Source organism: Polypterus senegalus, chromosome 1, assembly GCF_016835505.1.
Source record: "Polypterus senegalus isolate Bchr_013 chromosome 1, ASM1683550v1, whole genome shotgun sequence".
In the NCBI taxonomy this organism is placed as follows: domain Eukaryota; kingdom Metazoa; phylum Chordata; class Cladistia; order Polypteriformes; family Polypteridae; genus Polypterus; species Polypterus senegalus.
In genome coordinates this window covers 45170534-45192815 of record NC_053154.1, presented here as the reverse complement: position 1 = coordinate 45192815, position 22282 = coordinate 45170534, and the positions used below count along the sequence as shown (strand labels likewise).

At 33.2% G+C, this 22282-nt stretch overlaps 1 protein-coding gene across 1 annotated transcript; it reads right to left on the bottom strand.

Moving 5' to 3' along the window:
• Positions 1-245: 245 nt before the first annotated feature.
• Positions 246-21950, bottom strand: LOC120525851 (protein RIC-3-like). Its single transcript, XM_039748483.1, has 6 exons — positions 21698-21950; positions 14687-14904; positions 13246-13324; positions 12057-12150; positions 5226-5371; positions 246-1403 (listed from the first exon to the last, which is right to left on the bottom strand). Exons 1-6 carry the CDS (start codon positions 21813-21815, stop codon positions 883-885), a joined length of 1176 nt encoding a protein of 391 aa, XP_039604417.1. The 5' UTR covers positions 21816-21950; the 3' UTR covers positions 246-882.
• Positions 21951-22282: the final 332 nt, after the last annotated feature.

Here is a 22282-nt window from a genome sequence, read left to right as displayed (position 1 = left end):
TATAATTCGTACCTTTACATTATTAAAATACATTCAAATAGTACTACTTTTATTATGGTCACTCATTTAATCTTCTAGTCCACTGCTTTACCTTATTCTTCTCCTTGGATGAAATGTAAAACACAGATAAAAGTTTTAAATCAGCAAAGGAAAGCCTAGAATTTTACAAGAGAACAATATAATCATGAAGTTCACTCCAATTTCAAAACCAGCTTTAGAATTTGAGTAAAAAAAAATTCAAAACATAAAAAAAAGAGTAGATTATTTATTTTTCCAGTTCAATAAAATGTATTCTCATAATATAGAATTATGAATCAATCTAATCTGCATATCTTTGGGATGTACAAAATCCACAGTTTTGGAATACACTGTGATTACTACTTTTTATTTTTTTTACACAGACATTATGTTTAGAGATAATATACTTGCCACATAATTATGTAAAACTGCCAAAACGAGATAGAATGCCCCTTGCCCAAAATCAGATACCAAACACAGTATTGAGCATAATATCTCATGATTTTGTGTTTTCTTTTATTTCTATATAAAAAATACAAAACCTTCCCAATTCTAAATCAAATTATTAGAATAGTTTCTTTAAGGTGAATGTTATATTTTCTAGCCTGCCTATATTAATCATTGTTTATTACAGCAAATTTAATTTTCAGAGAAGAATACATTACGCAACTTTCAGTTTTCAGGAAAATCAAATACAGTTAAACAGGTTTACTTTATCATGCTACTTGATTATTACAGTGAATTTATAAATAAAAATTAATTTCTCTGGAAACTAAAAAAATTAAAAAATCCATTAAATGATATTTTATATTGAATAATACCACTGCTGGCACAGTATGATGTGCAAACTCAGAGATGCAACACTTATTTTTCTAAATTTGTATTACGCTTCCTGATACTTCTCAGTTTTGGTTCACCTGGCATTTTTAAGTCTTTACTGTTTTGTCTGGTGGTATCAACTGGATCAAACTCATTCAACCACTGGTTTTCATCATCACTGTGGCTATCAAAACTGAAACTGATATTTTCAGCTAAGACAGCTGGGTCATCGTCTGACTGGCAATCCATGCTGCTCCCATCTTCATCATCTTCTTCCTTATCACTACATGCATGACTTGAATTTTCATAAAGGAACACACCCCTTCTTTCACAGAAGCTACCTTCCTTTTCAAATGTTTTTACTTCTCTGCTGTTGTCAAAAGTCTCTTGTAGATTTACTTCCAAGTCAAAGTTGGTATGTCCGAGCAAATCCTCCTCTTCTATTTGTTCTGCCAATTCCTCCGCAGATGGCTGGCTTGCATCATTACCATCTACTGAAATTGTATCACATCTCTCTCTGCAACAAGGTGGCTCATCATATACAGGATATGTTTCCTCAGGATAGCCTAAAACAAAATAAAAAATGTAAACCAATGAAAATATTTATTTACTTTTATTTAAATTTGTATTTTATTTTCAAAAAGAAAAACATTACAATGGCATACTACTCAATTAAACAATAACATAACAGATATTACAATTTACTTTAGAATTAATCTAGAGACATTTTAAGAAAAATATATGAACAAAGGGAAAAACAAAACATGATTCAACCCTCACTTAAGAGGAAAAGAAAAAGAAGGCCAAAAAACCCATCTAACTTTTTAAATTAAATCAGAACAATCAGTAGTATTCCAAGTGGATCTTCTATTAGTGGTGTGCTTATTATTCCAAGAGCCAAGTACTGTATAAAAAAAAGTGGTGAGGGAGCCTTTGCAGTTAATCACAAAAATCTGAAACAATTTACCAATACAGATGGCAAGGCAAACAGTTTAAATCATTTCAATAAAACTCCTAAAAACACACTTCTGCAATTTGGCTTCATCAGAGCTATGTTTTACTTCTATCCTTAATAAACTAGATATGCACAGAATTATCAAACTCGAACCCGAAATCTTCATTAATCTTTACTCGTCTCTATTTTCACCACCTGATTAAAGTCCTGTGCAGCCACCTGCGATGTTTAAATGAAAGCAGATACCCCAACCTGCCACAAGACCCACTGCACTGAATCCTCTAAGATGAAGCCTAAAAAAAATAATAAGGAACTACTTAACATTTATATTAGGTAGAAAGCACAGAGAGGGCAAGGGGTATTTTTTTGGCCTGGAACTGCTTCAGTCTAGTCTCTAGTCAAAAGATTAAATTCTAATAATACCTCATTAAGAAATCTAATATTCATGATATATTCTGAACATTTCTGTAATCAGTTCTGATGCCTTCCTAGTCTACAGTTTATTTTTTGAGAGAGCTAGGAAATAATTTGTCCTCTTAAAACTACACTCATAGTTTTTCCATTGTGAAAATAAACAGCCTTGACACATGAAAAAAGGTTTGGGGCAGCCACCCGTATCCTTAATTCCGGGTTCAAAAGGCAAATATAAAGCAGAGTTGTGTACAGAACTGAGTCCAAGACAGAACTGATAAACAGAGAAAAGATGGTGGGTTTTTAAGGTCAGTCAGGGCAGGTGACATCCTCGAGGCCAGGACCAGAAGTGACGTCGTCGGAATCGGGCAGAATTTCCCGTGTTTGGTCTACAGACATAAAAGAGGAAGGTTTAGTGCACTCCACCACCCCCTGGCTTGGCGTGGAATTACCTTCTTTTGATCCTTCTAGTAGCCTCGCATGTGCACGTGTATGACACAATGGAAACCTCTAAGGATACACTGGTTATTTATTTGTTTGGAGATGAATTCTGACACGATGGAAACCTCTAAGGATGCACTGGTTATTTATTTGTTTGGAGATGAATTCTATGAAGTCATCATTACATAACATCAGAGGGTTAAGACGACAATTGAGAGCTGAGTGCATAGGGCATGATTTAAGCTCCAAAATACAAGCAATGTACACACTTCTCTCTATGCTGTGGTTTCTATTACACACCTGAAAGAAAGAGACAATATATGTGAAAATATAATTGCACTAATGCAATATTATTTGAAAACGAACAGCGTCAGATCGGGTGTGAATTTATGCAGGAACTGGAAATTCTCTGATGCGGGACCTTCCCCCAGGGAAGAAAGTACAGTGTCAGGTGCTCATTCAGTGTAATAGGAACCATAGCACAGAGAGTTGTGTGCACGGCAACAAGTACACGTGTTGTAAATGTAGGAAAGACGGTCCTTGGGTGTGTGGGAACTGTTAATATTTGAATGCGATGATTTTATATAGCACGGAATGAAAATCAGCACTTCTTAGCATTGCACCATGCAAGCTGTCGTATCAATCGCCTACTGTAACTTGCTTTCTTTTTTCTTCGGTTATGCAGGTAGTCTTGAATAAAAGTGCACTTGTTTCGTTTGCGAAATAAAGTGTCTGCGTGCACTTTTCGTGACATTACACATGTATTTTTTGAGCATGCTCAAACACAGGAACATAAGTTGGTGTAAAAGTATAACAAAACAACGGGCAGATGGGGAGTGTCTGATGATTGCATATAGCGCCGAAGTTACTGCTCTTTACCATTCTCTCCTCTGCATGCCCTGGAGTACAAAAGAAACATGCGGGGACTGGCAGGAACACTCAATAAAACTGAATAAAAAGAAAAGCAAGTGACGGTGAGATACGAAGAAGGCAGCTTCGCCAGCGTTTGTGTGTCAGAACCCGTTTTTCTGGTCGTTAGTATGCATCGTGGTACACTGCAGAGCTATAGCGCGTCTTTAGTGAAAACAGATGGGGTTGTATGGATTGATTCTGAACGCGACTGAGAGAATGAAAAGTGAATATTAAAAAAAAAAGCTAACCTTTACAAGGCTCATAAATTGCACCGGCTGTTACAGACTGAAATCAAATGTATGCTTTTATTCTAAAATAGTAAGACTAAGAGCAGTTTACTTCTCAAAACGAAGTGGTGCAGGATCGAACTCGCAACCTTTTGATTCCAAGGCGAGAACTGATTCTATTGCACCACGGAGGCAGTTATAACAAATGGCTGTCAATGTCGCATGTTAAGGCGGCTTTTTGTTTCTGCAGTTATATTTTTGAATAAAAGAACAACTGTTGTGTTATATTTGTACCTTTTGTGAAAATGTTTCTTTGATATTTGGACTTCAGGCTTCATACATTATATAGTTTATGCCTACATTTTGTCATCTACTACTAGAATATAAAAAACGTTTCTGTTTTAACAATGTGTTTACATAGATTACTGTAGAAACGGAACAGACATGAAATGCTTGTGTTCCAAATAACGATCTATTATTTCCACTCTAAAACTCCACTTCACTCCCAGATACTCAATCAATGCATGAGCTGAAAGAAGTTCGTGCACGTTCTAAATTGGTGGGGGGATGGAATAGCCGGCTGCTAAAGCTTCTCTTTATCAGCACATTTAGAAGACAAAGGACGCTGGCGGAGAGGTGTGAAGGGATTTAAGAAGCAATTTAAGGTGGGACGGAATTACGAGTTTTTTCGTAGGCTCTGGTAATTCTAGTGTTAAGAAGGCTAATAGAATGTTAGGTTATATAGCATGGTGTGTGAAGTACAAGTCCAAGGAAGTTATGTTCAAACTTTATAATGCACTGGTGAGGCCTCATCTTGAGTACTGTGTGCTGTTTTGGTCTCCAGGCTACAAAAAGGACACAGCAGCGCTAGAAAAGGTCCAGAGAAGAGCAACTAGGCTGATTCCAGGGCTATAGGGGTTGAATTATGAGGAAAGATTAAAAAAGAGCTAAGCCAAAACAGTTTAAGCAAAAGAAGATTAAGAGGTGACATGACTGAAGTGTTTAAAATTATGAAGGGAATTAATACATGGATCGAAACGTTATTTTAAAATGAGTTCATAAAGAACACAGCGACACACAGTTGGAAACTTGCTAAGGGTAAACATTTTTTTTCTTTTCTTTTTATACAAAGAACGATACACACTTGGAATAAGCTTCCAAGCAGTGTGGTAGACACTAAGACTTCAAAACTAAACTTGATATTTTTTTGGAAGAAATAAGTAGATAGGACTGGGGAGCTTTGTTGGGCTGAATGGCCTGTTCTCATCTAGAGTGTTTTAATGATATATTAGGTAGCCAAATGATTTTAGTCTCATATAGATGATGACATTTTTTCTTGATCTGCTTATAAAAAGGTGTATTATTTTCAGGAGGAGATAGTGTACCTTTATTCATGTGGCTCTCCCAAGTGCCCAAATGCATAAATTAATAAAATTATGTACCATCCCAGTCTTCACTGTAAGATAGTTCTTCTGCCTCTTTTTCAGGTGAAGGTCCATCTATTAGGTTCACATCCTGCATTGCCTGTGTAATTTCATTTAAATGCTGGAGTAGTTTTGCTTCATGTTCTGAGGCAACACTTTTAATTCTAGAGAAAAAAAAGATATATGCATATTAATGACAAATTTAGTGCAAGGTATTTAGTAGACAGGAAAAAGATTTTGAAAAAAACACTCTATAAATCAAACCTTATTGTCTTTTGGAACATAATGTAAAAGGATCTTTATAATAACTATGTGCTTGTCTCTGTGGGGAAACTAACAAAAGTCTTCCTTTTGTTTTCTATATAACAGAGCTGTGCCCACTATCTGGGCCACTTTTTGTTTTAGGCTTTGGAAACATAACTCAAGGGACAAGCTTAAATTATGTTATACTGTCAAACTGAACATATGTACATTGGCCATTTAAAATAAATAATTTATGAATTTATAGAATAATAATATTTATATATGTTTTTAATAGAACTGTCATTGTAAGAGAAGTCGAACATGGATGTGTCTGTTTGCATCTGTAATAAAAGGAACTTAACTCAAGATTAAAAAAACTAAAAGAAAGTGAGAAAACTTTTTTGCCTTTTGACCCTTAATCAGTGTCTGGAAACATAATGTTTTAATTTCTTGCTAAAAATAAAAAGAAAGTTAACTTTCACACATTTTTTTATTTCAAGTCTCTTTATATATTTCTTAAATAAATTCATTATATTCGTGGATGCCCAGATGAAAATACAAATCCCTGAGTTTAAACAGTACATAAGTATTTGACAGTATGTGTATAGGTGACATGAAGCATTGTTTACTAATTTTGAAAGGAAAATTAATAACAGAGTGTTAAAAAGCGTAAAACTTTCATCCACCAATGAAGTGCAAAATAATTAAAATTCTAAGATGGCAACAGACACTGATCCGACTAACAAATACAACACAATGGTCAAAAAGAGTTACATCTACAGAATGTGAAGAAGAGTCCATTATAAAAAATGAATTTTTAAAATTTATAACAGGAAAATGATTGTAAACCTGGAACAAAAGAAGTGTGCTCACAATACTATAACAAGGTAAATATTCTTTTTGCTTGTTCAAAAATAAAATCATTCAAACAAATTTATACTTCTTCATGCATAGCTCTTTAGACACTAAATATTCACTTATAACTTATACTCCCAAAGACCACAATGTCATTTCTCACAAATAGGTTATGAAATGCTTCTCCAAACAAATACCTGTCAAAAGCTTAACTTTCTAACTTTATTATGTAATAACTATCTTAGCTTCAGCAAAATAAATAAGCTTCATGAGACTTCACAGAATCTTGAGGCACACACTAATGAAGGCTTATTATTGAATACAATCAGCAACTTTAAGTTTTTAGGGGTCAGAATTAGTGATTATCTCTCGTGGTTCCTTAGTGACATTCACCTGATTAACAAGACTCAACAGTGTCTTCACTTACAGACCTGGCTAAGAAAAGTAAATCTATCAACTTAATCATAAATACATAGAAACAGTGGGAATCATTTTGGATACCTTGGCATCTGCACTGTGGCATGCTGAATGACCCAGCTGCAAACCTCAAAAACCCCATAAACAACCAGTTTGCTCCTGTACCATTTAATAAATTTAATAAATTTAATAAAACTCCTAAAAATCCACTTTTTTAATTTTGTCTTTTACATAGCTAAATTTTAGTTGTACTCCTAATAAAGTAAACATGCACAAAATAATCATATTCTGCAGGGATCTGCAATTATTAATTGTCTCTGCTTTTCTCTACTTTCTCTTCCGGGTCCTTTGTGGTGGCACTTTGTGCTACCACCACCCGATTGAGGCACTGTGCATCCACTTGTGATGCTTGAATAAAGGGTAAGTATCCCAGCTGTTCACATGACCTACTGCTTGCAAATCTTCTGGGACAAAGCCTAAAAACAATGAGGAATGACATAAGGACATGTGTGTTAGACAGAATGTACTGAGGAGGCTGGGTAGTACTTTTGGCCTTGGGACTCCTGCAGATTTAGTTTTATTCTGCGGCTTAGTTGTGTTTTTTTTTCTGTCCACCTGGCCATTTGATCTATTATCAGACACATCTTTGGAGACTTAGAATACAATATTATATATCAGACTCTTACTTTTCTACTAATTAAAACATCTGTGTTAAGTACAGTAAGCTTGTATTGACATATTTTTTTTAATTCCTGGTTCATTATTATTCTTGCCTAATTTAACTTGTTTTTCTTTTCTTTGACATCTTGTAAAGCACTTTGAGCTACATTATGTGTATGAAGATGTTCTACAGAAATAAATGTTGTTGGTATTTAAAATATAGGACACCACTTCCTTTACTTTTACTTGAGGATTCAGTCTGATTCGTGTCTAAGACAGAAAAAACATCTAGTGTTGTGTAATTTTACCATTACCTTAAAAGTCATAAAAACAATAAACACATTTTGAAATTTTCCATCAACTGAACACTGGCCAGACAAATGAAGAAACGGATGTTTTGTTATAACCATTTCCTAACAAGTCCACTTTCTGTCATGTTTCCCAATGACAAAGTTTGTGTGCTATGCGTGCATCTTATGGTATTGTTCAGCATGGTTTGTCTGGGGTAAAGTAACATTAGATAGTATAAACTTTTAAAGAAGAATTAAAAAGCTATACAGATTGGTGGAACACAATACTGTTCAATTTAACCCTTTAAACTCTGCCTCAATTTTGTCAGTTTTCTGCTATTTTGATTTAACTGGCCACAAATTCTTTGTACTTAATATACATGTTATATATATCAAAATGAAGGGCACAAATTCCTCTTTCAGAATATTTCCACATGAAGATGAAATTAAGCATAGTAAGCTGCAAACTGCAATGAAGTTTTTACCAAAAAAAAACATTCCGAATGTTATTCTAACTGGCATAAATGTTGGAATACGCTTCCAAACACCATAAAAGTCATACACAATGTATTGAAAATAACCAAAATAGGGTCTGAAATGTTTATAGTTATGTCTATTTTTATGAATTTCAAGTAGAGGAAAAAAAATCATTCTTTGTTGAGCTTTTGCTTTGTTTAAATAAGTGACTACATGATGAACGTGCTTTATCAAAAGCACAAGTTCTAGATGTCCAAATGAAGGCCAATCATTGCTGTTTGAGAATTTATACATATGAGGAAGAAAGTATGTTGTAAATAGAAATTGCAGAACAATAAACATGAAAACTCCAACTATGCGTACATTATACCAAAAATGCATTCTAAATGTTACTTTTCTAGTCTTAAGTGTTGAAATATACTTCCAAACACCACACAGACAGCACAGAATACATCTCTAAATGGCTGGGCGCAACTAGGGAAAAAAGTTATGAAATGCTAGCAAATAATCTGTCACCACCTTTTATGTTTTCACATAAATTGGCATATCATGAAATTTGCATTTCTGAAAAGCACATATTCAACATGTGTAAGTGAAAGCCAGACCTGTTCTTTCAGAAATATATATCTGAAGGAGGAAGTATACTACATGCCCAAGTTATAGCACAAACAAAATGTAAAACTGTCTTTAGAAAGAGAAAAAAAGCATTTCCCAAAATATAGCATCATTATGATTTATGATTTTACTTGCAGAGGAAGAAGTTCAGTAATATTTCACATGAAAAAAATAATGAATGTCCAGGGAAGAGAGAACAATACACAGCAAACTTGTTCAAAATGTGCAAAACCCAATTTCACCCTCCCAATTAAAAAAACAGTTATAAAGAATACAACTATTGTAGTTAACGGCATGGGCCCTTGCCCTGCTGGGACATCTTTCTACTGGAAGGACCAGGGGAGAGACCTTATCTAGGACATTATCTCCACCGGAACGCTACAGGGCAGCCCCGAGCATGGAAGCTCAAACCTGCTGGGGCGCATGGATGACTGCTGAGTCCTTGGTTGCAGCACTTCTGCCACACCTGGGAGTCGGGAGGAGGTGGACAAAGCTTGCTGGAGGAGGAGTGGAGGCGAAGAGAGAGGAAAAAAAAGGTAGAAGAAAAGTGTGTTTGGTGCTCTGTATTGTGCTGTAAAGGTAGGAAACAGGGGAAGGCATTTCTGGCATGGAAAAAAGCGTATGTGCTGAACTTGTGCCCTGCGTCTGTCTGTGTCAGGTTTGGGCAGCAGGAGTGCCCTCTGCATGTCACACTATTTACAATTCAAAATAAAGTTTTATGAACCTGATGAATGTATATTGTACACACACACTGTACATTTTCAATCTATCCATTTAAATATACAGTCCCCTCCAAAATTACTGGCACACGTCGTAAAAATGAGTGAAAAGGGTTGTAAACAAATCATCTTTTGATGAATCAAGCAATGAAAATTTGAAAAAATTACAGAAAACCACCCTTAAACTGAAGTAAATGTATTTTAAGCCAAGATTATTTCCACCCAAGAAATTCAAATTAACAAACTATAACTGAAGAGTTTTTATTTTTATCTGACTTTAAGTTAATCAGAGTATGTAGAAACTTTCAAGCAGTAATACATGACTTCCTGTTTCCCTGGGGTAGAAATATGAGTTGACACAGTGGACAAATTTCCTTAATCAATCATCGACAGGGAAAACAACACAATTTAAATGAAAGGAAAATGTGTTGACCTTCATAAGTCAGGGAATGGTTACAAAAAAACTGTCGTTCACCTGAAAATGCCCAATGGTTAGGGAAACAGTTGAAAGTTTAAATCAACGGGAACTGTTACCGTCTTGCCTGGAAGTTTCTTTTGTCCTCACACATAGTGAGCAAGTTGGTGAGAAAGATTAAAAAATAAATAAATAAATAAATAACCAAAGGTCAGTGTTTGGAGAAATACAGAAAAATTTTGTATCTTTGGGTCGCCAAGTCAGGTCATCATTAAGATAACAAGGGGGAAAAAGTTTTGAGGACATACAATGCTAAATGGCATGAAGGGGAAGATAGATGAAATTTTGCTCTAGAGGACAAAATAAAGGAGCAAAAGGAGAAACAAAACAGACCAAAGGAACAATAGAATGAAGGTCACAGTACATTCAAATACTAAAGAAGTCCATTCTATTCTTTCTAAATCCAAAGCTGTCATTCTAAACCTCAACTTCCAAGGTACATTTTCCTCAAATTCCTTCACATATTTACATCTACGCTCTCAACATGGCTACTAAAACAAATTATAGCAACAAAAGTCACAGCTTACTAATCAATATCCTAATATCTGGGGATCAATTTTCTTTTCTTCAGGCTGGCACCAATAATATAGTTCATATTTTAAGTTGCTTAAGCTCACTAAAGTTAATTTACACATACAACAAATTTTGAGCACCCACTGGCAGAGCCCATTTAATTTTGCTGCATATCGATTATTTGATCAGTGCTGCGACTTAAAAAAAATCCTGCTACACTTTGCTTAAATTTCCGGATATTATCAAATTACCACCAGTGCACATATATATATATATATATATATATATATATATATATATATATATATATATATTTTTTTTTTAACATGTGGACCATGGTTCTGCTCCACCAATGTAATATATAGTAACTTCTTTTATATGACTGTGCTTTTACAGAGACGTTTCCATTAGCTGCTTTTATTTTACAGCAGTAAATAGGTTTCAGAGATGTGATCAACAGCATTCAGAAATTTCTCTCCTTCAGAATACAGGTACTTACCTTCTATTTTCAAAACATTTCCAGTCCAAACAAATTTGCTGAGGTTATTTCTTATTTATTGTATAAACGTATTTCCCTAATATGACATTTCAGTATGACTTTGCCAAAAAATCCCTTACTTCACCAATTGACCACACATGTAAATAACAAAAACATACATTAATATTTTCTGTAGAGAAAAGCCAAACAAAATGACACCTTTTATTGGCTATGAATATTTTCTGAAAAGCACAATGAGAGTTGTGCTTAGACATTTAGTATTTATGTGAGGTAATGTTTTTGGGCTCCTGGAATTTTTATAAATAACAATTTAAAAGATTGAGTAGTGGGGACTGGCTTTGGTAGGTGTCATCTCTCTTCTGGACCACTGGAAATTTTAAAATGATCTTGACTATAATAATTGAAAGACACACAAATTTATTGTTTATACCCCCAAATTACTCCTTAGACCCAAGTCTCACGTATACCTACTTTTAATTCTGCAATTTGCATCACCTGGGGTTTCATAACAATGACTGTGAATAAGCCATAGCCCTAACGAGCTAATTAAGGTTTGAGACCTTGGGGAAAAATGATCCGAGACCACAGATATCTTGGGGTGCCCTAGCTTTTGCATGGTGCTCCTTTCCTTTTATCACTGCACAAGTGTACAAAACAAAAACAATACACCAATCTTACACAAAATGCTGAAAAGAAATGTGTCATCTTTAAGTTCACGCCTTTTGGTGATCAGTTCATCTTGTGCTCACTTAACTATTCACAGTATCATTTTCAACAAGTGTGCCCAAAATTTTTCATGCAACCGTATAAAAGTAGGTCTACTATAAACGAGTATGCTTCTTCAAATGAACAAAATTACCCATATAAGTTATTTTTCAGTGGAATCCTTTCCTTTATATTGTGTCTTACTCCAGAAATAACCAAAATAATTGCATTAACTATCCATTTCCATATATGCATAGTACAATTAATAAACAAAAGAAATGTTCAAACTATTCCTGTGGTGTAATACCCATAGCAATAGTAGTTGGTTTACCATCCAATCATATTTTTCACATGAATTAAAAAATAAAGAGTATACATTACTTGTCTGGGTTTTCGCCTACTTTGGATACAATTCTCTCCATCACTTCTTCTGTGTCCTTTAGTTTTTCTTGTAGTTGAGAAAGTTCAAAGTCAGCTTAAATAAAACATTGGGGATGTCAGTCACTACTGACTTACAATTTTATATTGAGTTTCTCTGATAGGGCATCAGCAACCAAATTCAGTAATATGATGCAATCCAAGACTCATGGGACATACAAGTACGGAACTCATAAGCTTTTGCTTTTTCCCTAGAAAAAAGGGGTATCAACTGACATGAAGAGTAAATTCAACAGAAGTTCCCATATTACTATATTAGTAAATATAGTGGATGACAAGAAGTCAGGATGGCCAATATTCATGTTCAACCAACATTCAGTGCTTTACTATATGCCCCAAGAAAGTCATTTTACACACCCTTAATTCACTTAAGGTAACATGTACAAAATTCAAATCTGAAAATATTTCACAGGTCACAATGGGCAAAAGTTCCAACTAAAAAATAGATAAAATCAGTTTATGATCTGTAAAATATTCTATAATCATTTAACAGTTTTGCTTTAGTTCCGAGATAGCAATATCAGAGTAAATACTGTGTATAGGCAATCTAACTTATTTCAGTTTTGGACAGCATTACACATACACTCTATTTATTGAACTGGGCTTAGTTATTTAAAAATAAATCAGACATTACCTGTAACAATGACTGTAAATTTGATAACTACCAGCAAAGATACCTGGCAGGACAGTAGTAAAAACTGCTTAGTACAAGTAGCAGATAGAGATTTCAGGGTCAAATCTTGGCACAGTCACTGCTTTTTTAGAATCTGCACATGTATGACCTGAACAGAGTATCACTCTATTACAGAGCATGGTTACTCACAAATTTACACTAATTCAGTTCAAATTTAGAGGTATCAAACAACCTAAACTGCACATCCTTAGGAACCAATAGAAAACTTACAGAGACAAAGTAAGAACATTATATGAAAATTCCAAACAGACAGTAGCCTATTCAATGATTAAAACCAGGACTCTGAATTTGTGAGCAACACTAAAATGCTTATTCCCCATTAAACTACAGATCAAACATCACTAATGCAAGTGTTGAAAAGGTCAAATAAGACTTTCATAAATCATTAGTATTCAATCAAAGGAAATTAATATAGCACATAAAATAAAATATACTCACTTATTTTCCTTTTAGCATTTTCTGGCTTTATGAAAGGAAATCTTTTGTCATTTTTGCTAGTTTGGCTTTTGGAAGTAATCTACAAAATACAACAAGCAAGAGCAGAAGAGATGAATACAAGTACAAGTAAATAACATATGAAGCAATTGAAAATATACACTTGGGAGAACTATAAAGTTCCCTGTTCTTACCATAATAATATTACACAGTTGTGATTAATCATGTATTTATGCAGGCACAAAAATATCAAATCAACATTTTAAATTAATAATTTTTAGGAAAAATACAAAATAAATTATAAATCATTTTCAGTGTTTTGGAGTCACAAGTGCACCCACTTTGTGTGTTCAGATTTAAGCAATCACACTGTAAATCATGTATATAAAAAATAATAAAGAGACTCTGTTTAGGCTTAGATAAATTCATTCTAGTGCACACTGAGATGGGAGAAGGATGGAAAAGAATTTTGAAGGCATTACATTTAAAATGTAATACTGTACTATGAAAACCATCATTAAGAAGCAAAGGAAACATGACTCCACTAGGAAAACTGCATTCCAGAATTCAAAAATTAATGATTGGGAAAGGATAAATACCTTTAGAAAGACTACCAGAAGTCAAATGGCAACCACAAGGGGAGGCAGGAACTCATACGTAACTGGCCACTTTCTGTTTATCATAACCATTTTGCAAATTCTTTACAAATCTGAGCTATGGGGTAGGGTGTCAAAACAGAAAACAATTTTCACAAAATAGAATGTGAAAGCAACACAAAACTTTGCAAGGAGACTTCCAAATTCAAGCAAGAAAAAGTGGGATAAAACAACAAAACCAAAGTTTGTTGTAGAGATGTACTGCTGCAAACTAAGCAAAATGTTCTTTCATTAAGCATTTCCATTATGTTTTGTGCAAAAACAAGGAAACTTAATGTCTTTATATATAAATATATGCATTTAACATACTGAATTGCCAGACAGTTGTTTATTGTTCATTACTGTTATTTGTTTTTAGTGATTTGTTTTAATCCTCCAATTAAATTTTCTTATTTAGATAGCCTGTAAGGTAATAGTCCATTCTCTTTTTTGAGGAACGGGCTAAAACACAACTAACTCTGTGCACTAGAGGGCAGTGCATCCTTAGCACACACAGCTATAATGCAAATACAAACCATTTCTCTATGAATTATTTCAACACACAAAATAAGATTATATGAATGTTATAAAATCAATGAAAACCATATAAATTAATACCCAATTGTTTATTTATAAATTCCATTTTTGAAATTTAAAGCGCCATGGGAGCTATACCATAATACTATCAACCAAAGTTGATTTACTGTCTAGTAATATTTGGCTGATTCAAATCTGCAGGTCTAGATGAAGATATAAGTTATATATAATATATATAAGTAATTAATAGAACGAGCTGTTTAAACAATTACCTTGAACAGAATGTAAAGGATGTATAAGACAATTCCAAAAATGTATATTGGTATAATCTGCCCCATGAAACTTGTTTTACTTCCTCCTTTGCCACCGATTATTCCTTTTGTCTTGAACATTGCATCTGAACTGTGAGACTTTGGAAATGGTGATGATGGTAGTCTACCCTCGGATATCTTTTGACGGTCTATCATAGGAGGAAACTGGCTAGACCCTGCTGCAAAAACACATTTAAAAGAAATATTAATGAATAAAGCATCAGCAAACACAGTATATACATAATTCCAAAGTTACACAACCCACCTCAAAAAGTCAGGTTACATTACAGAGTACTAAAACATAATAAAAATGTACAGAAGCAAAATAAAAATAATAAATATGGGCATTAGTATTAGACCAGGGTCAGGATCTTTCCAACTTTTCCATCCCATTTGGTAATTTATTTATTATACCACTATTTAAATAAAAAAACAATTAAATGTCCATTTTATTTTTAACTAATATTTAGCAAAACTGGAAAAAGGAAATAAAATACCTGCATCAGCTGCAAAATTACTAGAAACAAAATTGAGGCCTATGTTATCTGTACAAAAAAGGGATATTCAGAATATAGTATTGATAAAAAAATATTTAAAATAACATCAAATTTTTATTATAATAAATACAAAGAGTATCAGATGCTACAAATACATGCAACTGTCATCTTTTATACTAGATTTTGAATTATTGTAAACAACTATTTCAATAAGTAATTTATCACAAAGAAAAACTTGAGTCTGAAAAATACATTCAAGTATTTGTTTTAAGCAGATAAGCTGAATTTTAGTATGGCCATCTTCCATGACAATTCTTTTATATTTTACAATTCTATTGCATATTAGGTGCTTCCATGTCCTATTCAGCAATTCTGCCTAAAATGACGTTTTGAAAAGCAACCAATTATTTCTGCAAGTGATCCTCTTCAATATCACACAAAGGTTTCAATGGTACAAGAATAAAAATATCTGAATAACTGACAAGAGGTAAAATGAAAGCAATTGTGATTTGACTGTGACAAGACAGAAAAGGAGATATGTCACATTTCTTACAAAAAAATGGAAAACAACATATCCACTTCAGTTATTAAAGGTTACAAGTAAAAACCTTGCTTAAAAAAAAGGAATCAAGCAAAATGCATTAGCATAGAGGTAGAATCAGATAAATTGCTCCAACATAATGCAGCATAACAAATTGCTAGAAAGAGTTTTCCATTAAGTAAGTGAGCACAGTAAAAGGAGAATGATCAATACTTCCATTACACTTCCCTAATTACAGAAAGACATAAAGCTTATTCATGTTTTAGACTGCAGTTTTGTTACAAGCTTACTTTAAATCCTTGAAAGTGAGACTTCCACCTCAGTTCCCTATAAAGAATTTACTTTCTTTAGAGCTTAATGGAGCATAAAACTGAGGCATTCATGGTGATCTCTAAATTACGCATGCTTTGCAGAAAACCCTTGTGCACTTGCTTTTCTTATTTTGTGTCAAAACAGAATAGAAAGGATGTGAAAATGTATTTGGTACATAAAGCATATGAAAGCAGTCGTGACTTTAGGCCAAAATGTAGTTTCATAATACAGGTATATTGTGAAAATGATATAACCACAAGAGAAACAATGAATTAAAAGTAAACAAAGCCAGGAAACATGACTCATACTTAACCTAAAGTCAATACTCAAAATGTAACTAAAGATAAAAATAATTATTTTCAAAATATATTCTAAAACAAGCTAACACAAAAACAAAAGGCATTAGATCTTACTATATCTTTCCTGTATAAAGGTCTTGTCACTGAACTATGAATGTCAATGTCCATCAAAGAGATAAAAACTGTTTTTGTACATATGTACATGTATCTTTATATTTTATACAGGGTTTCTCAAAAAATGGATACCCACTATGAATGAATATAAATACAATGTTAGTTAAGACAGTACTGCAACGGATACATTTTATTGAAACTTGCTACATGACGAATTCCAACAGCAAATTTAAATAAAACATATCCGTTGCAGTATTGTCTTAACATTGTATTTTTAATCATTCTAAGTGTGTATACATTTTTTGGGACACCCTGTATAACTGCACTTTAAATATGAAATTACTAGTTCATTTCCCTTTAAGCACCAGATATGAATGTATTTCCCCCAAAAAAATAAAACAAAAAATCTCTGTGCCCGCAGCACATACATACAGTATGAATAAAGAAGCCTTTCTAGTAGTAGTAAAACACAAGGCAGAAGAACATGTGCTAAAGAAATGGAGAAAAGATACTTTAAAGTTGTATTTGTTGTAAATAAACATGAAGAACTGAGGACAGACATATGCCTAGTGCTGCTTAGATAGGTTCCATCCTCCTGCAACTGTGAACTGGATTAAGAGAGTCTGAGAAGTGTATGTTAATTAGTACACTTGAATATTTAATTACTTATAGTGTACTTAATCTCATTTTTTTGTTGCACATCACTTAATCATCTGTCCCACCTATTCCACCTGCAAATTTTGGCCAGCCAAAGCCAATTCTGGCAACAGAGAAAGCAGGACTAGCACCTCATTCAGTGTTGGCTCCTGCCTTCCACTTAAATACTCCCTGGACAGAAATCCACTTCCCATCATTCAGAAATGGAAACTAGGTTAGAAAATAGGTGAATTTTTAAAAAATTTAACAGAATGTGGAACATCTAGAATAATAAGTGAAAAGTACATGAATAAAAACAATAAAAAAAACAATATAAATAAAGATAAACACAGACAAAAATGAAAGTTTTATGTAATTTATTAACATAAAATGGAAAAAAAAATACAAAAAGGCAATGGAATAAATAAACACTGACATACATGGTTAACAAGTATTATGACCCCAGCTATTCCTTTTAACATTTATTTCCCAGTTTATGAAGGAAACAACTGTGTTCTTTTATTTAATCAACAGCACTATAAATGTTGACATAAACATACATGGTTTAAGATATATCATTCAAAGACATTATAATACATATACTGTACAGTCATTACACTAATTTCCCTTAGGGGTGTGTAGCTGGCTCCTCTGTCAATAACTATTTCTTACTATATACTTTTGTATATAGTCATCTTCTGTAAGTTAGACAGTTTCCTAGTAACATTACATCTACTCTTAATTAAATTCTAGGAATAAAACACACCAAGAAGTCTGGAGAGTTTTCATACCATTAATATTCTAACAGTTTCTTCTCTGCCTCCTTCTAAAATTACATGATTTCAAAAAAACATTTGTGGAGATATACTAGTACAGTCAGAATTTTAGACCTGAATATTAGGTGTTGAAAATGAACATTACCAGGGAAATAAATTAATAAATAAGGAAGGAATGGGAAATTGGGGAGAAAAAAAAATCACTGGATACACAAATGTTTGTATTTACTGTCTGGTGAGAGGACTTTCTTACTATTATGAGTTTTTAGATTCAAAGACTGTAAAAAATATAAGCACACTGAATAAGATTAATAATTCTTTACGAAATTATATAAACAATACTAAGTTTTATAATCCAAATCTGTTTTTGTTGACAAATGTTTATTATAAGATTATTTTATAAAATCATATATATCATTAGAATTGCATATCATGGAAGTGTCTTTACCCAAATCAACTTACATAACAAGGACAAACACAATTGCCTAAATTCCCAAACACAGGCAGGTTAAGAAATCTACTCAGACTTTACACTAAGTCAAAGGGGAGAAATGAAATGACACCCTTAAACATTTAAGTCTTGTTGTCTAAATCTACACTAAACAGCACTTGCCACCCTCAGTGGCATGACAAAACTGTATATACACGCCTGGCATATTTACAGTATGTGTGTGCCCTATAATGAACTCATACCCAATCCAATACTGGATATTTCCCCGTACCCAATGCTTCCTATGTTAGACACTAGCTCCTCACAAACCTGAAGTACACAAAGCTATTGATGAAGACATGCTTAATAATAAGACTATAAATGCAATCATTGAAAATTACTTATCATCATTAGTATACTTTTACAGGAAAATGTTGAAAAAAGTGTAATGAATTTTTTTCATTGCTTTGAAAGTCTACTTGCAAATTTTATCAATAAACACGTGATTTGATAGGAGTAATCTCAACACTTTGCTTCAAAAGTTAAACTGTATTACAAAAAACTATATCTCAGTTCATCATTTTTGTAGAACTGTATAACAATGTAAAATTAGTATAATACATATTTCTAAAATATTCTTTATGGCAGAGATATTATATCAAAGCAGATCAATACACATTCGACAGGCCGGTGAAGGATTACAAATTAATTAAATTATCCATACTGCACATTATCTTCAGAGTTCCAAATATTTTTTCTGCTATTAGGGCACCAATTTCCATTTATATTCATGTCTTAAACAGATTGTGGTGAAGTCATTAACTGAACAGTTAATTGATTTCTCTTGAAAACATCTGTTATCCCTTAATGTCTGGATGAAGCAGTATGGCAAAATGATAGCATCACTGGAAAATAGCTGCATCTGAAATGCAAAGCACTTGCAGAAATACCCTGCACCATAAAAATTTCACACTTCAATAAAAATATGTTATTACAGATGAACACAACAAAGCAAGAAAAAAAAAAGATTTTACTTCAGTATATACTGTATTTTAAAACAGGGGTTCTCAATTTCAGACCAGTTTCACAAATCAGTGGGTTAGTCACTCTTATGTCTCATCAACCTAATTGTTTAGCTGACCTTTTTACTTTCCTTATTGCACATTCAAAAAAGTAGTATGATATGTTACATTTAGATGAAATCAAGACATGAATTTTCTTTGTACTTTTTCCCTAATTCACTTTGTTTCTGTGTAGTCCGATTCCTAAACTGTATCCAAATACTGACAATTAACAATGAATAGTGCAGACACAGGTGCAAATGACACTGGATGTCAAAGAACAGCAGCTATTTCCATGTTTTACATTCACTTGTGCGTTAAATGCTAATAAAAGGCTTAACTAAGCAGTCCTCTAGTTCACTCCTACAGACCACCTAAACTGCAGGTGTTCATCCCAACCACCTTCATTTAACAAGATTCCCGTTTTTGTTCAAGAAAGCTGTTATTTCCCAGCTTCTGCATATTTTGTGTCGATCCAGAAATTAGATTTGCTAAATTTAGGGGAATTTATCAGGCATTTGTGTGTATTATATTCATTACTGTTCTTTTTCTTGCTTTGTGAGATTTTCCTTTTTTGTTATGGTCTTTAAGTTTTTTTTTTATTAACTAGCTCATTAGTTATTTTTTACTTAAGTAGCTGCTTCCCTTTGGTTTTTAGTGTCATATACACCTGTATTTACTAACTTGTCAGCAATTGGATACAATTAAGAGATTAAACTCCCCAGGTCAAGGGAAATTTAAAAAACATTAAAATTTAAAGTTAACACAAAAAAATGCAAATTTATAAATTTTGTTACATACAAATATACTAGCGCATATTTATGAATACAAAATAAGAGAAGAAAAAGAGTAATTAAACTTAAGATAATTAAGAAGTTAAGACTGAGCCATTTAATTTTTCTAGATAAGTATACTTTACTTGCCCCCATGGGGAAATTAAAACTTTACAGAAGCTCAAGAAGTAAAAAGTGGTAATACAGGACTTAACTTGGGAATCGTTGAGTTTAGCGATTTAGCTGAATTTGATGAATACACAAACACACACATAACATTATATATACTTTCTGTGTGTGTGTGTGTGTATATATATATATATATATATATATATATATATATACACACACATACATACATATACACACAGTATGCATCTATCTATATGCATACACACACCTTCCAAGAACTAATGCTTTCCCATTATTTTGTATTTTAATGAAACTGTAAAGTTTATTTACATGTAAAAGATTAAATAGATTTACATTTCAAATCTTTTTTAACCTAATTTTTTTAATAACTTTCATCAGCAGAAGGGAAACAAACCGTAGTTAACAAATCCCTTAGCTAAGCCACTTCTGATGCTGCAAAATTGCACAAAAGTATATTATATGCTAAAGTGTTTACAATAATGTTCAGACAATCTGGATTTTCATAAATATATTTCAGACACAGCGAAGTACACATCTGTATGTAACACTCTGAAACTAACACTTGAGATTAGGAGATGGGCGGACGGGTGGATGGAGTTTTAAAAAACAATAAATAAATAAAAAAAAAAAACACATTATGCGTCAGTCTCAACAAACTTTTGCAATGAAGAGCCTATTAGCTTCTGAAATGCGGTTATTTTCAGATTTATCTATTAGGCTTTTTATGCCTTTACAGAAGGAAGTAATAAAATAGTCTTTTAAGGATTGTGATCAAGATTAAACGAACTGTAAAATGAAAAAAGAGTGGTCTTTTAACTGAACATGGAATTTCTGCTCACGTCTCCATGTAAAATTTAGATCAAAAATAATACTTTCAACCGAAACGTTTAAATCAGAAACAAGACATTAGCGTGCGGTTGTTTTCACTTGACCAGCATGTCAACGTTTACTCCACAGAGGCAATACTAAGAGTAAACACTTTAACGTGTGTAAATCAATTTAGAACGTTTTAACAATGTTTCCTAAAATGTTTACTCAATACCCGTAATATCGAACTGTAAACATTTTTAATATACGTAAAACGATGTTGAATGTTTACCCTCTCATTGGTAGACATGACATATTTTTGGCCAACATCGACTAATCATCTTGAAAATGGTTTAAAACAGATTGACACCAATATCAAATACTAAAGGATTTTAAAATATTAATAGATGTAAACCTGTCTGCTTCAAGGTTACTGTAAACGGCGATTTTTTTTTTTTGCTTTCGCAGCTGACAAAATCTCACGATTACGTTTACCTGTGAATTTTTTTAAGTGTTTAGCAACGAGTGTATTAATGACAGTAGGGTAATAATTATTATTACTCGAGTCCTTACCATCCGGGGTCCCTACTTCCTTCTTTCCTCTCGATAATAGCATTTTAGGAAGGAGCAATGACACACACAACACGAGACAGGAGACTAAAGTCACTTTCTGAAATGTTGAGAGTGGCATATTTAGTCTACTATATGCTTTCCTTTTCCGAAACAAACGCAATTTTTCACAGCGAAAATACAACAATTAGAAACGACTTCATCATTAAGAGCCTTTCCCACAAGCTTGTCACTCTAGACGTTTCCGCTCTTTTCGTTCCGGTATCCCCGGAAATGAACTCTGGCCGGCACAGCTGCGGCCATAATTCACATCACGCGAGCTACCCCGAATTAGGGGAGGGGACTGCGGAGAGTCATACGTGACGCTACGATTGATGGTTAAAGCCATACGATACGTCAGCGCATCCGCCATATTACGAGTGGCAAAAGTGCCATTTAAACTAATACAGATAGACGTGGAAACTATGGAGGAATGTTTCGGACAAAATTAAATAAATAAATAAATGCGTAAATAAATAAAAGTACTGTGAAATGTGACAATAAATAAATGTATCATGAAATGAAGCCTTAATAAATAAATGTATCATG

Coding starts and splice junctions, on each gene's coding strand:
- LOC120525851 (XM_039748483.1), bottom strand. CDS start 21,815: ATGCCACTCTCAACATTTCAGAAAGTGACTTTAGTCTCCTGTCTCGTG. Junction 14,905..21,697: donor GGAAGTAGGGACCCCGGATG/GTAAGGACTCGA, acceptor GTGTTTTTGCAG/CAGGGTCTAGCCAGTTTCCT. Junction 13,325..14,686: donor TCCTTTACATTCTGTTCAAG/GTAATTGTTTAA, acceptor TGTATTTTGTAG/ATTACTTCCAAAAGCCAAAC.